At 35.3% G+C, this 16,618-nt stretch overlaps 1 protein-coding gene across 1 annotated transcript in view; it reads right to left on the bottom strand.

Annotated features, from left to right (window-relative positions):
- The window catches only part of LOC142334523 (uncharacterized), a 48,392-nt gene that overhangs the window by 29,539 nt on the left and 2,235 nt on the right, over nt 1-16,618 (bottom strand). Inside the window, exon 2 of the mRNA XM_075382622.1 lies at nt 15,319-15,749. Within this exon, the coding sequence (XP_075238737.1) occupies nt 15,319-15,749 (431 nt within the window). The remainder of the gene's footprint in view (nt 1-15,318; nt 15,750-16,618) is intronic.

The following is a 16,618-nucleotide window of genomic DNA, read 5'->3' as shown; positions in this document are numbered from 1 at the left end:
CATTTCGTATTTGACTGCATCATTGGACAGTTTTCGAGCTGTATAGGTAGGTAAACTATTGCTAAGTTTGAGACAAAAATTTAGCTGCTCAAATGACAAGCAGCAGACAGGACTGCATCAAAAGGACATGAAGACCGAAATAAAATTCACTATCTCATACATGTAATTGATTGAACTAAGCTAAAAGAACGGCCTCATGAAATTTTTAAACGTATTGTGACGGCGCGTTCGATATCATTTCAAATCTCTCGGTGTCTAGATTTCAAATGCCAAAGAAAAGTTTTGGAAATTGACCATTCCATGAAAATTATTGAGACAAACAACTTGGTTTAGTTTTTGACTATTTTTCCTATAGTTTTTGGTTGTCTTTATCCATTCTTTTAGTTCGTGCGCCAGCTCAAGACCCTCAGCGAAAGCCAATCTCAACAGCTTGGGCCTCGAGCTTTATGCAAGCATGATCTACAAGTGCTACAAGTTGAACTGAAATCTCGACAGTTTCGCAGATTTAGTAGCTCAGTTGTTTAAAGGAGTGACAATACACTGATTGAAGTGCAGAAAATACTTAGTGATAAATTATGTTGTATCTGCTACTGAAGGTTGTAAGGCTTCGGTCAATAACAGATTTATTGCTAACTTCGTGCCTAAGAAATCTCAAATTAACATATAACTCTGCAAATTTCAAGATACAGCAAAACTCAACATATAACTCTGCCGATTTCAAGATACAGTAAAACAGAACGTTAATGGAGTAAAACTGATGAAGAATCAAATTATTGTCTTCTTGAGAGCAAACTGCTCTTGATAAAAATCACTAGGTGTTCAAAATACAAAGCATTTGCGTTACTTCAGAAATTCATTTAAAGTTTAAAAAAGTTAACTAAAGGAGCATCAATAACATTATGTTTACTCATTTCTGGTTCCTGGACGAGTAATTCATACAGGTCATTTTCTCATCTGCGAATGTCAAAACACTGCTCTGAATGACTCTGCGTTCAAAGACTGGACAACTTCGATTTGCATTGTTCTGGTTGGTAGGTAAATATTTACCGCTTTCCTCCGGTAAATAGGCATCAGCGTCAATTGAAACGAACGTTAATGGAGTATAACATGAGTTGAATTGGTCCGAAGTTGTCAACTATCATAAGAGTGAATGGGAATACTTGCTCTCAAAGGCCCTCTTGGGGAAGGCCATTGGCAGATGAATTTCAGTGGCATTCCAGTACCGACAGCTAACAAGTAAAAACACAATTTTCCGTAGCACATGATGCATTCCAATAATCAAGAACTGTTTTTGTAGAATATTTCTCGTATATTCCGTCCCTTCGCAAAAGGTCGCGATTAGCCTTCCTTGACGCATTCTATACCTCTACTTCCACTGTTTGGAATACTGGTTGCCACTAGTTGTAATTGAGCTCTGAGTGTTTCAATTGAGTTTTCGATTTTGTGCCGTTGTCTTCAACGAAGGTTGACAGTTTGGCAATGTTCAAGGTCTTTGCTGCAAACTATCGTTTTCGCAATGTTTGGGAAACTCTCTCTTTAAACGATTCGGAGCAATATATTTTCGGCTTCATGAATCGCTTTTTGCTTTGGCAGGTCATTTCCGTTTGATTTTCAGTCGAACGTAATAAGCAAAACCAATTCAAATTCGGTTTAATTTGCTGTACGGTTTCCATTCAGAGAACTGATCAGAATGATTTCCTATTAGTACGTAACTTGTAGCTTGATCAAATTCAACTTCGTGCTTTTGGCACAAAATTTGTGGTCACTTTTGTTTATCTTCTGCAACCAAAACGACTCGGCAATCACACAGCCTACATGAGACCTTCAATGAACATACCCCTCAATAGAAGCATTTTCAAAACCTTTGACAGGTCTCCATTTTTCCTTTGATATTTTTTTTCCAAAAAATCTGCTGAATTGTTGGCAACAAACACTTAATGTGCCTTGTGTGCTGACTGCGGCTACGACAAAGCAGTTGCTGAATCTGTCAAATGAAAAATCTCAATTTCAACAGCATATACTCAATGTGTTTTCCAAGACAAATCTAATTTCGAGATAGACACTACACATTTCTCTACAAAGTGGCTCAATTTCGCCGTAACTTCCTCCTGCAAGTATGCTATGATGCCTATGGCTTTTCCTGACACGTCTTTTGGCTTCTTCTAAATCGTCTGTTAATTTTCAGTATATTGCTGTTCCACGCAAACCACGAGACTATCACATTATACATTCCAGTTTAGCCAAGGAAATGAAGAGGACTCTGGTTCAACTTCGGAGGCTTTCATCTTTTCTGTTAGATTCAATTGCTTAGTGACGATTATTGAACTCTTTGAAGGAAACCTCCGTGCAGGAATTACTCAAAACGGTTTTGACCAATTATATCTTAGATCCTATCTCTAGCCAATTAACATAGCGCCTACCAAAAACGTGGCGCCTGTACTCACTCGTGCCTCTCATCCCCATCATCTCGCAAGAGAAAAACAGGTATCGGTTGTCAAAGATCTTTTTGGAAAAGCTTTGCTTCTTTATCAGCCGATAGCGCTAGTCGTTGTTCTGTGGAGAATTTTTTTCTATTTAAATAGGCTTTTAGGAAAGTCTGCATCCGATGAAGTTTGTCGTTCAGAGCCAGGCTTTGGCACTTTGATGCCGCTTAGCACGTCTGTGGTAAATTTGCGTGTATGAAAATTGCTTTCAAGATGATCTGATAAATAAAATTGACGTTTACTATTGCTCTGACTCAGTCCAACTTGTTCAACTTTAAGACCACATCCTGCTTTGACCTCCCAGTCAAGGGTGTCTTGATAGAGCACAATACCTGTTCGTTCTTCTGCAGGCTTCGCGTACTGGAAAATTATATGTCGTATTGCAGGGCAGAACTTCCTCGGCAAGTCGTTCTGTCAGCAGAAAAGACCAGAATCTTGTCAACTTCATATCTTTCACCGGTAAATTGTATTGTTTGTTACAATGTCTTGATTGGTCAAGGTTTGTCATTTCTATGAAAAGTAACATCACAATTTGAAGCGTACGTCTCAATACCGCATTACTTACTCAACTGTAAGATAAACCTGTCATCTGGTACAGAAGTTTCCGTTACATCGAAGGCCAGCGCTTATCTTGCTGGAAGAGGATCGCACATGACTAACAATGGCGCAAATTTGTCTTCAGAGTTCATAATCTCAGAAGAATGATGCAAGCCATCGTGATCGTGTGCACAAAAGATGAACCGGATTAAGATTTTAAGTTCGATTTCGCCATTTGATTACATGTGGACAGCGGTTTCTCAACATTGGTCAAGTACCTACAGTTTGTTATGAACATAGTAACGTGCTGTGCATAATGGCTGAGAATTACTGTGGGATGCAACAGCCACCTGAAGCAATTCAGCGTTGCATCTTGTGATCCTTGTCTTCTGGAAAGTGAAAGGGACGCTCTTCGATCTCATAGCTGAGGAGTCGTTGTAATTGACTGATCAACAAACGAGATTGAGAATTAAGAAACACCATTCGATAGCACGCTAAGTTCATGCATGTCTCTTTACAGATGCCTGCTTTGCGTAACGTTCGTCACTACTGCGGTTCTATCATCTAAGACACACGCCGCAGTCTACGCTTTTTGAAAAATTTGTATCCAAGAATTCGTTGCGTCGTTTCCAACAAATGTAGACAATACACGATCTACTTTTGCCATTTTTGACAAGTGACCTGGCATCATTAAATCGAAACACGTCTGAAACTCTCAATCTGTTCTCGTCGTCCAACTGACTTCATCGCATTGAACGTTTTATAATTCCAAACAGCATGTTACCCAAACTCAAAAAGACCTTGGAATTTCTTAGAACTTACAGAGCCTTCAGTGTTCAAAAATAAGGTACTTGACTTCGGCTTTTCGCCGTTCTAGAACATGTTTCAATCAAAAGAAGAACTTGCTTGTTTTAATAAGTTTCACTAAGGAAAGCTTCAGCGTTTGGCCACTCTTTAAAAACTGTCAAATCACAACCACTTATTCTACGGTCTTGTTGATGTTTAAACTACAGTTCTTCCACCTGATAAGTGATAGTTCTCGGCAAGCAGCACAGCGATATGTTTCGCACTCTAGATCAGCCTTGTATCCAAGTTGTTCGACCACATTTTGAAATTTTTAAAGTTGCTAGAATCATTGTGCCTCAAAGGAGGCTGACTATTCAAGTTGAGGGTTGAATATTACCCCTGGTTAACAAATCTTGCTGCAGAGTATGTCCCAAGTTTGATATTATGACTGTGAACTGAATACCATTCCAAACACTGCTGCTTTTGCTTCAAAAGTCTAATTGATCTTCAAGTGCCACATGTTTTCAGTATAGCTGCGCTGTTTTTGTCACAATATCAGAGAGAGAGAGAGAGAGAGAAAAGTCCAGACCACTCCAATCTAAGGCGGGAATCTCGTGAAAACCCTATTAGTTTGGGCAATCCTTCGAAGTCATTACTCAATATTGGATCCCCAACAACTTGGGTAGCAGTTTCCTTCCCTGAGCCTCTATTTTGGCTCCCGACAATCTCTTGTAATAATCATTTGGTGTGCTGAGTGGCCCTTTTGTTGTCTTGGCTAAACCTTTCCTTGATTCGCGAATTCACATTAAACTTCAATTTTCGTTCGATTAACTCAGTTCAATGGGTAGTAACTGAATAGCTTGTCTGGTCAGCCAAGATTGTCCTTCTTGGACAATTCAAGGAAGAAATTTGGAGACAAGGACAACCCAGGGGCTATTTTTCTGCTAAAAACTACACCAAATTTTGTGTTCTTCCTAGCCTTCAACAAAACGTCAGCGGCAGATTAGGATATTCCTGAACTCTTTTTAGTTTTCAATTTTGAGCGATCTGCCTTTGCCTACAAATTATATCGTTCGTTGTCAAGTTCTCGCTCCCGCTGTCGCAGACGAGAACTTTTTTCTTGTATTTGCTAATGTAGTTTGCTTTTGTTATTTTTACCTTCTATTTGCATAACCAGAAGCCGTTTTTGCGTCGTGTTTAGCTTTTAGGATCTCGAGATGCATTTCTTTAACATTCCGCTGCTTCAACAAAAATTGGCTTCAGCATTGACCGTTTTTCCACTTCTGTAGATTGCTGTGAAAACTTTTCGCTAGCCGTCGTAGATGTTATTTACAATGTCGCGTTTCCAAAATCTATGATCTGCTGGTGCTATTAGATTATGTTTAGATAGGATATCTTCCAATGAGCAAAGGCCTTAAAACCCTTGACGGCAAAACCTGGCCTCAGAATTTCAACTAAGTACTGCGTAGTCCGCATTTAAAATATGTTGCTCTTTTAAAATATGTTTCAGCTTGTTACAGTGTTTGTTTTTGAGATCCCTAATTTTTTTCCAACCAGTATCAAAAAATAACGTTTCATTTCGCAAAAAAATTACACTTTTTTGTTAAGTTGTAAAGCTGCTGGGCGTCTATAAGCTAAGCGTTTTTAATACAATTGATGTGAGCAACATAGGTCTCGATAATTTGTGTTAGCTCAACAGTTGCCTTTCTCCGCTGGTTGTTTTGCTCTGAACTCCATAGAAACCAAGCTAATCGTACGTCTCAAAGAATTTTTGCGAAGTCACTTTTGCGGACATCCTCTAGTTTTGTCTCAGGTAATTGTCTTATTAGACAGGAACCGTGAGATAAATTTGAGTAACTCGGATTCTTCCTTTTGCATTTTTCTGAGCTGTCCTAAAAATTTCAAGTTCATTTATAATAATAATAATAAATTGTTTTCAAGTAAGTTGGCATTGCTGTACAAACTAGGCCGCACAGAACCGCCACTTACTTGATAGGTCATCAAAAGGTCCGATGGTCCTCGTCAAGTGATGCCAGTAGCAGTACTAAGAAACTTTAAAAGACAGATTGTCAGATGCTAAAGATGCTAAGGATTTGAAATGATCGGCTCAATATATTAACGAAACTATTTGTTGGTTATTGCTAATGTAATTGTCTCTAAAACTATACTGATAACGTTTCAATTCTTTTTTACTCAAGATTTGTACTTCTGAAATGAAATTGGGGTTAAATTTTAATATAACATTTAACAATTTTCTTATTCTTACTCCTAGTCGTTTAGGGCTAAGTCCACTAACCGCGTTTGTACTTTTTAACTGACGGGAAGATGTTCTTTTTAACTCAACTGACTCTATTTCTTTCTTTGTTATAAGAAATTTTAGACTATTTATTTCGCATTCTGATCTAAGTATCTCTGTTAGTTTTTTAAACAGTTCAAAAATGTGCAAATCTTTGATCGAATGCATTTTATACTTTTCTCGATTTTGCAGTGTTGATTCCGTTTTTCTCTTTTTAAAAATGATTCTGGCAATTTGTTTTACTTTTGCTTCTAGAGGCTGAAGTGTTGTCTTGCTACTGGTTCCGTAGACTAAAACACCATAATTTAGTATTGGTTGTACGTAAACTTTATATGTTACAAGAAGCTGTGCAGTTGTTAAAATTGATCTCAATTTATAAAACAATCCAGAAAATTTGGTTAGTTTCGCACATAATTCGAGGATATGCCGATTAAAATTAAGTTTTTCGTCAATATATACTCCTAAGTATTTTAAAGACGTTTTTTGACAGATTGCATCATTCTGCAAAATTATCTCTTGTTGAGAAGATTTTCTGATTGCGTTCAAATTCACAAGATGCGTTTTTTCTAAATTGAGTGTCAGTTTGTTTTGCAAAAAATAGTCGGCTACAGATTCTAATGACTTCTCAAATTTTTCTTTACTTGAATACACATTTTGCTTCAAAACAGCGTCATCAGCAAACAAAATTGCAGTTGAGTCACCGCAGAACTCCTGAATATCATTTATATAAACTAGAAAGAGCAGTGGTCCTAGCACCGAGCCCTGCGGCACTCCATATTCTATTGGTAAGAATTCCGACCTAAACTCAACCGATTTGACACATTGTTGTCTGTCACTCAGATAAGATTTCAGTAATTTATGTACAGGTCCTCTCATTCCTATGTTTTCTAGCTTTTCAAGGAGCAAATTTTCTTCAACTGTATCAAATGCTTTCTTCAGATCTATGAAGACAGCCTTCACTTCTTTAAATCCATTTTCCCAGTCTTCTCTGATTCCCTCGAGGAAATTAACTAATGCATCAGTAGTCCCTCTTTTTTTCTTTCCAGAGCCTGCAGTTTTTTCCTTTCCTATTGAACCTGAAAGTTTGGTCTACCAAGACGAGTTACTACTGTTTAAGTTGTTGTTAACCGGGTCTCAGTACCAAATATTGAAAGCGCCTAAGAAACTCCGCGGAATATGAATTTGAAATCCTGGTTGCCCATCTTCGCACTGCAGTCGTGACATTTGCGATATCTTTCAACGTCCAAAAACTGCACTTAATGCTCTAAATGCCTAACGCAATGATGATATCTGCATATAATTGGATCTTTAAAATATATGGCGTGTGGTCACTCCTGGGTTTCGTTGAAAAATTGAGGCGTGAAGAGAAATATGGATTCCCAACTTGAAAAATTTTTCAGTTGTCGCTTTTTCCGAGTTTTACAATTCTATTTTTTGGTTCAATATATATTTCTTTTGCTCTCATGGCTCATGCCAATAGCACAACACTGGTCATTTCGCTAACGTTTTGAGAAGTCAAAAAGCGCTAACGGTTTGAAAAACAAGGTCAGTGCTTGACCATCAGCCAAAAATGTTTAAGTATCGATACAAACTAGCTAATTCAAAATTTATTTTGAATTCGCAATTAATTATGTCAACATCAACATATTTCCTTGACAAAAAATATTATAAAAATTTGTTGTTTATTTGATTGAAATTTGGTTAAAAAATTCTTGCATTATTAATACGAAAAACAGTTTTCGAAGACTGCAACTTTTGAACACCAGTTACATTAAACCTTACGATGTACTCGGTTGTTCCGGCTAAATGCCACTTTCATGGCAATTTAAATTAGAATGCTCTCTGAAGTGGGTTCGCGCATAATATTCTGACACCACTCAACCTAGATTTCAGCTTAATAATGTTAAAAAGAAGCAGAGATAGAAAAATTTCACAGAAAAGTTTGATCTTTGTGTTCTAAAAATTGACGCATTTTAAAAGAATTACAGAAACTTTTAAAAAATGATTTGATTACAATAAAAAGTAATTTTTTGAATTCACTATATAAAAGAAATGTTAAACTGATCCAAACGTTAGGTTCGCAGAGTCTCAATATTAAATCGTTTCTACGAAAGCTCATATTTTTAGAACAATTATCAGCCGCTAAGAGGTAGAACTTTTTTACTCATTGGCGCAATATCAGATGATGATAAAAAGTATCGATCCACAGGACAAACAAAATGCCTTGGCAGTACAAGTCCCGAGGATATAAAAAATTAGACACATTGAAGGCCTCAGAACTGAGTTCCTGCGAAAAACATCATTTAATGGTAAAAAAGCATGCATAAAAAAATTCCGCAAACAAAGTAAAAAAAATGTATAAGAACTTTTTCAGCTTTTTTGAAAGGATGCATGAGCCATTAAACTTCCCATGAGCAGTAGGACTACTGCTTTTGGGATAAAAACTATTTTGTCAAAAACCTTTTTTTTATTAAAATTGATGATGCACGTAATACAACTAACAAGAAAACGAAAAAAAAAACAACAAATTTTGGCAAACCTCAAAAAGAAATTATACTTTTTGAAGAATAGTGTCAAATTAATAAACTTGGAGCGACATAAATTCAATTTCTTTTATTCTTCTGTAGAGGGAAAAATAATGAGTTTACATGAAAACGATTAATGTTAAGGTTGTCAAAAACACTAGATACGGAAAGAACTCATTGTATTCAATTATTTAGTAATTTTAAATCCATTAATTATTCCCATTGAATGCCAAAAATAGAACGCCGCAATTAGAACTATGGGAAGGAAAACCAAAAAAAAACTACACTAACAAAAACTTTAGAAATTGATACAATGTTTCGGCGGCTAAATATCAACGAAGTTATGAAATCAGATAACATTGACAATAAGCAACAGCAAAAATTCTTTATGTACCACTGGATAGCCAGTGTGAGCTGTAAAATGTTCGGAATAACTGATAAGTCAAAATTAATAAATATCAGAAAGTGTTAAAATTTTATAAACACTTTTTTATTGTTCCGACCCCACTTGTGGGGGGAGGGAGGAAATATATACTCAAATGCTTTTTTTTTGTTCAGACAATTTTGGCCGATCGATATATTCATCGTAGAGAAATGTGAGTGGTATCATTAAAAATCTGGTCCAGCGTAGAAGTCAAAAATAAAAAGATTTTTTCGATTTTGGTTTTTTTCGAGGAGTTATCGAGGATTGAAGTTTCGTGTGAACACGGGATATTTGTTCACTATTAGTGTCATTTTTCTTCAAATTAAAATACTTTTTATAAAAATAGTACTTGAAAATAAAAACTCACGCAATAAAATGAACCAATTTTGTGTTCCTAATAAACTAAAAGCGATAAAAAAGACTAGTTCTGGTCTCATAGAAAAGTTCACTATCAAAAAAAATTTCGAATTCTATTTGAGAGCTCTTTTTAATAAAACTTTTCTTCTTTTTTTGCTTTTTGAAGTCACTTAGAGACAAGTCACTTTTCATATCGAGGTTCTGATAATGATAAATCTCCTTTACGGTCAAATGAATCCCGATAAACAAAAAAAATCGTTTTCATGGAATTGCTCATGTTTTTTGGCTTCGATTCTGAGTTTTCGTAAACTTAAATGAAATTTTGAAATTCGTTTTGAGGTTTTACTAATTTTTTGGAGTCTTATGGCATGCAATCATTGACTAACAGTGCAATATGTTCCGTAATGAGCATTAACGAACATATCTAGTACTTTGAGTGGACAGCTAATGGCTGTTAAGACTTCAAAATAATTTTTCGAGAATTTTTTTACATTAACCGATAATAAACTTATTTTCGTGAACTGTTAGTCAGTTTCAGTAACGACAGGACCCATTTCCTTTTTAAGTCACTCCAACTAAAATTCATCTGGTTAGCGGATTTATCTTCTAACTGTTGGTAATATGACTTCAATGACAAAAGATTTTTTAAAAAATTTAAAAAGTTTTGGAAATTTTCGTATTACTGGTTACTTTTGACATCTTATCACATTATCCAAATATTTAAAGCTCCCATTGGCTTAACGAAGACATTTAGTGGATCACAGACAAAGTTTTCATATTAAAGCTTGTTGTTTAAATGGCTTCGACGCTTTCTTCTTACACTTTTCTACTGCATTTTTGGTTTTTCCTGTCTTTGTTGTTGTTTTCATAGTCATTAGACCTATTGCGATGTGTTTTTGATTACCTATGCATGAAAAACATCCCTGTCATTCTATTGGGGTATACTTAAGCGTATTTAATGGCTTCCGTTGAAAACTAGGGAAATTAATGACTTAAGACTTTAAAGATAATTTTTCGAAAAATTTTTATGAACATTAGCCAATCTTAAACTTTTTTCTGATCGCTAAGTCAGTCTCAGTATCGACAGGACCCACTTGCTTTCTACTGCAACTAATAATCATCTGGTTAGCGGTTTTCAAAATCTAATTATTGGTTATATGGCTTCAATGACACAAGATTCCAAAATCGTTTAAAAATACATTTGGATATTTTCGTATTATTGGTTACTTTTGAACTCTTATCACATTATCCAAATATTATACACATTATCCAAAAATTACTCTAATCCCATTGCCGTAGAGAAGACGTTCAGTGGATCACAGATAATGTCTTCAGAGAAAAGCTAAGGATTTAATTAGTTTCGACACATTCTTCTCGCACTTTTCTACTGAATTTTGGTTATTGCTTGTTTTTGTTGTCGTTTTCATAGTCATAAGAATTATTGTGATGTTTTATTGATTATTTATGCATGAAAAACATCCCTGTCTTCCCATTGGAGTACTCTTAAGCGTATTTAGGGATTTCCGTTGAAAACTATGGAAATTAATGGCTGTTAAGACTTTAAAGATAATTTTTCGAAAAAATTTTATGAACATTGACCAATCCTAAAATTTTTCTGGTCTGTTAGTCAGTCTCAGTATTGACAGGAACCACTTACTGGAACTAATAAGTATCTGTTTAGCGGTTTTATCTTCTAACCATTGGTTATATGGCTTCAATGACACAAGATTCGAAATTTGTTTAAAAAATACTTGGATATTTTTGTATTATTGGTTACTTTTGAACTCTTATAACATTGTCCGAATATTATACACATTATCCAAATATTAGTATAATCCAATTGGCGTAGACAAGACGTTCAGTGGATCACAGATAATGTTTACAAACCCTTTCTTATTTTTGGATCCTACTGAAAAATTGTCACATTATCCTATTACTGATAGCTCCCACTGGTTAAGGGAAGACGCTCAACGGATCATGGACAAAAATTCCAGACAAGATCTTATGATTTTAATTGCTTCAACCCTTTCTTCTGGCACTTTTCTACTGAATTTTTGCTTTTTGCCTATCTTTGCTGCTGTTTTCATAGTCAGTAACTTTTTGTACGGTCTTATTGATGAAATATCAATGGCAAACAAACTTGTTATCCCATCGAGGCACAATTTAGCGTATTTACTGGCTTCCGTTGAACGGTAATGAACTTAATGGCGTTGAGTTTGCTTAAAGATTTCGTGGTTCTTATGTATTTGTTCATATTAGGTGATTTTTTGAAGCTATATTGATAAAAAAGAAGAAATCCATTGCTCTTAAAAATCAATTTAAAATGGAAAATTTATAAGTGAAGTGTTCATTTTTAATGCCTCAGACACTTTTCTTGATCAATTTTTTTCCCTGATTTCACTGTTTTTGTTCTTTAGGTAGCCGTAAATTGTTGACAGGTCTCATAAGCCTGTAGTTGAGGATTGAATGAATGATGTTACTGGAAGCAGTCAGTTTATAGCGAACAGTCTTCAGGTTTATGGTATACATTTTCAAATTTTTTCATACTTTTCACTATTTGATGTTCTTTTCTTCAAATTGTAACTTATTTTCATCAATGAGAGGTCCCATCTAATTTCTTGTATTTCAAAAAATAACACATCTACTGATATTATTTTGTCACTGATGTTTTGCTTGTTGGACAATATGCGTTTTTAAAAACGTTTATTGAGTGGTCAGTTTTTGTGTTTCTGTTTCTCTTCTTTCAGAACAATCGCGTAATAACAAATCCCAGTGGTTTTCAAATGTGGCCCAAGTAAATTTATTTAATCTCTTAGTATAGATCCATCAACTGATTTAGTAAAACAACAATTGAAAAAAAAATACAGAATATTCAGATAATAGCTAATGATTTTGATGGTAGCAATAGTTTGTGTTTTTGCAAATCCTTTGTAATTTTTGAGTTTTTCTTAAGTTCATTTCTATGGCTTAGTTTAACCAAAGACAGGTCTTTTTGGTTTATTTATAACCCTATTTGTAATTCATCAAGGATTATTTCGTTAAGAGCTAATGATTTTTAAAACTTTTGAAATTTCTTGGTTTAAAAAACTTTGATTAATTTTTGAATTTCGCCTCATTGTTCGTTCTCTTTGTCGACTTGTTACATAGTCTCATGAAGAAAACTTTCCATCTGCTGTTTAGTTAAGAAAAAGTAAATTTGTGGAGTTGAGGATTTATCTGATTGCATTTTGACGTTGTTTACTAGGTGCTTTTACATTTAGATATTGAGTTTTTGCCGTTAAATTTTTTAGTTTTGCTTATTTTGTTTTTTTGCGTAGTCTTTTTTATGGCAGATCTTGTGAGCGCTGTAATGAGGCATGGCATTATGTAAGTCAATCGGTAGTTTGGATGTGAAACGATTTTTTAAACTCAAACATCAATTTTTGTCATCTCTTCATTTGGTTGACAATTAAGTCAAAAATGTAGATGAGCTCGGGTCGGAACAATATGTGCAAACGCACATTAACAAGCCTCCTTGTTAGAGTATATAGTGACAAATGAATAAGATCACACGCTATCAAAAACAGAAAAAAACATGCTTGTTGAGGTCTGATTTGAAAGAAAGTAAGAACTGTCTTTAAGAAAATGTGACAGGACAAAAATTGAACAGCAAACAAGGGGAACACTATGAGAATCACAAAATTTATGAGAGCACAGATGTTTATTAATAAAAACCGGAAACTCCTCTAGCCTGGAAATCATAAATGGCATGTTTTATTCCCATTGAAAAGGCTTTAGAACCTCTAACCTTTCAGATAACAGAATCAGACACAAACAAGAACAACACATAAGGGCACACTCTAAAAACTGCCTAAATTTTTATAAGAATACATATTGATAAAGTCATAAACACCAAACGCTAACATATTTAAACAAAAAATAGGTTCGTTTTTTTTTCAATGGAAAAATTATTCAAAAAAGCGATTAGAAAATTAAGGGCAATGTTCAAAAATTCACTACAATTTTGTTAGACTAAACTGATTCCTGAAAACAAAGTGCAATATGTAGGAAAAACACAAACAGGTGGATTTTTTTTCTCTTTAATAAGAATACGGGAAATTTTGCCATTGAAAAAAAATTTAAAAAAAAACAACGAAAAGATTAAATAATATAGCAAAAATTTAAAAAAAAAACACTAATAAACTATGCAGGTTGCATTAAAAAACACACGAAAAGCACATAGCGCAAAACTAAAAATTTAGTTTCCGTTATACTCAAATTATAGCATTTACGCATCATTAAAACGATTCATTTTCAGAAGCACTCGAGGGAAAATTTGAAAAAAAAACACTGAAAAGGATTCAAGTTGCCACACGTAAAAAATCTCTCTAAAAATCGAAAATTTGATTGAGCAGCAATTTCGAACTCTACTTTAAAGACACTAAAGTGCGCAAAAAGCATATTTGGCGTCAATTTTTATTAAAAAAACCGAATTTTTTTTAATTTTAGCACAAAATGTTGCCAGAAGTGTCGGATCGAACATTGTAAAAACTCCCTGCATCTCTCTAACAACTAATAACACTCTTAACTTAATTTAGCAAAATACATCAAAATTACAAAAACTAAGGAAAAAGTTCACGGAAAACAACGGAAATATTTCCTAAGGCTCACAAAATTTCACAAAACCCAATATATTTCCCAAAATTTTAAACCTCGATAACTCCTCGAAAAATTGTGAATTCAATAAAATCTTTTCAATAACCTTTTCTACGCTCGATGAGCTTTCTAACGACCCCACTTATCCCTTTGTACGTCAAAAACCCAGTTGCGCTTTCCGAATGCCTAAAGTACAATGTGCCATAAAAAATGTTTCGGCTGCATAATTCTGGATTTGCTTCGGACTTTCACTCTCGCCGAGTTTCGAAGTTTTGAATTCTTATATCAATGATGTGATGGTTGTCAATTGATGTCGGGGCTGGAATAACTTTCTTTGACATTAAATATCCAATATTTTTCCGGAAAAAATTGCTTTCATTGTACTGGCGAAATGTCACGTTTTATTAAGATGAACATCGTCAGATAACATTTTTTGAACAAACAACACACTATTCAGATTAAATCACTTCAATTTTCTAAAATTATTTAAGCTCAAGGTATGTCAAACGTGAAGAACGAGGACAAGATGAACTGATAACGCTGAGTCATAACCATCTATCACAGAAAACTGTTTGGTAGTAAATAGGACCCTGATGGTACCATAGCAACACTAACTTTCAATCCGTTGTTACGAAAAGTTCAATTAGTCTAAATTAAAGAATTGATTAAAATTGCTTCAGAATTGTGCAGCTCTTCCAGTTTCTCTGGATAGTAACAAATCAATCCTATGAGCACAGCTTCACGAAACGCCAAATTTAGGACTAGTGCAAACGTTTCCACAATGAGGAAAAACCGTTTCAATGTGATGTGATGTCTCGTATGCTGTCAAATGTGAATGTGCAAACATTCTGTGTGCAAATACAATTTAGCCGACTCTTCAACACAAGTCCAAAAGAAATCGTATATAATTTAACAAAGCTTAACTCGCCACAAAACATATAACTATGCACCCTAAATTACAGTAATATCAACTTGACGTTGACACAGAGGGAGGTCAAGTAGAGCTATAAAACAGACAGATCTGCCACGACTTCCTCGGCAGTAAAAGCTAGAAAATTTGTGACGAGGCCAAAACGGCGGCATCTCATAAGTTGATAATAGGTTTTCAAAATTCTACGGACAACGGCCAATAAAAAGTTATTTTGTTCACTAATGAAAGCGCAGATAATTGCCAACCTTTTGAATTTATCCAAGCATATTGCAGACGAACTATTTTTGCTCGTCAATCCAAGAGCTCTTCATTAATTGATAATTTTGCACAAAAAAGATACTGACCTATGATGAGCTGGCAAATGCTGCCGGAGGTATGAATCCATAGATTTTTCCACAATCTCATTAACAATACTCCTGCAAATAATTGCCGTATCTCTTTGATAGGGTTCGAAGGCATCCAGGCCTCCCTTTCCACCCTCTTCGTTCAACTTGACGAACTTCAAATCCTCCATGTCCAGGTCATGCTTCAACTCTGAGACAGTTTTCTCCATCTTGGGTATGAGTGACTTAACTTTGTCAACCAGGGAATCCATGGTTTCTACCTGGCCTTCCTCGGGGTAGGGGTAGTAGGGAGAACGAGTGGGCTCAGTGGGAGTATCAGGAGGGTACTGTGGTCTTGGGTACTTGTAAACATCGTGGTCTCCTGGAATTGAGGTCACAGAAGGCGAATACCGGCCACCGATTAGACGTCTCTTATCATCGTGTATTCGCTGCTAAAAAGGATAATGATGTTAGTAATCTTTTTTCAAAATTAAATTCAAAACATTACCCACTAACGTCGGATTGGAGCTCAAATCTATTTCAGCCTGCTTTAGTCGGGTGGAGGGGTATCTAAATTTACTAAGGGGCCCCCAATGACGTCATTAGAGGTTATTATAAACCACTATATCCACAAAGACAGTTTAAAGAGAAAAAAAGTACACCAACTTTGGCGCACACTTTTCACTTGAGTTATAGTAGTGCGTCCACTTGTGTCAAGCAGCTGACACTTGTGAATGAGAGAGAAATTTAGATCAATCAAAATGAAAGTGTCAAGGTTGTACAAGTCACAGGAAAAGTCAAAACGGCCGAGCAAAAAAAATTGCAGAAAAAAACAAAGCCGGGCTACCTATTTCAGAAACATCAAAAACAGATAAAAACAAGGCAATATTTAGTTAGAAACAACCAGTTTTCAGTTAGATGCGCTAGGTGTGTAGGGGGCAGAGGTAGGTGGGGAGTGTAGGTAGGAGGTTGAGGGGGAGTCAGGTAGGTTTAGGGGATCAGTATGTAGGCAGGGGTTAGGTGTGGGGGTTAAGTAGAAGTATGGGAATTGGCGGGTATGAGTGGACAAGTATAGGGGGTATGTGAGTGGTGGGGTACGCAGGGGATTTTGATAGGTAGGTTGGTTTGTAGTTTTAAATAGGTAGAAGGACAAATCGAAACAAAAAATATCAAAATGACACTCTAACATTGAATATTACCAAATTCCTAAGTTTTATACATTAAAAACTAAGATACTGTTGACGTCCAATTTTCGAAAAAAGAAGTCGCTCAAAAACAGAAATAAAGGTTCAGACAGAAAGAAGCCAGAATTTGAATCATG

Source organism: Convolutriloba macropyga, chromosome 2 (assembly GCF_964194025.1).
Source record: "Convolutriloba macropyga chromosome 2, txConMacr16.3, whole genome shotgun sequence".
Taxonomy (NCBI): domain Eukaryota; kingdom Metazoa; phylum Xenacoelomorpha; order Acoela; family Convolutidae; genus Convolutriloba; species Convolutriloba macropyga.
The sequence above is the reverse complement of the archived record's forward strand: the minus strand, read 5'-3'. Positions and strand labels throughout refer to the sequence as shown.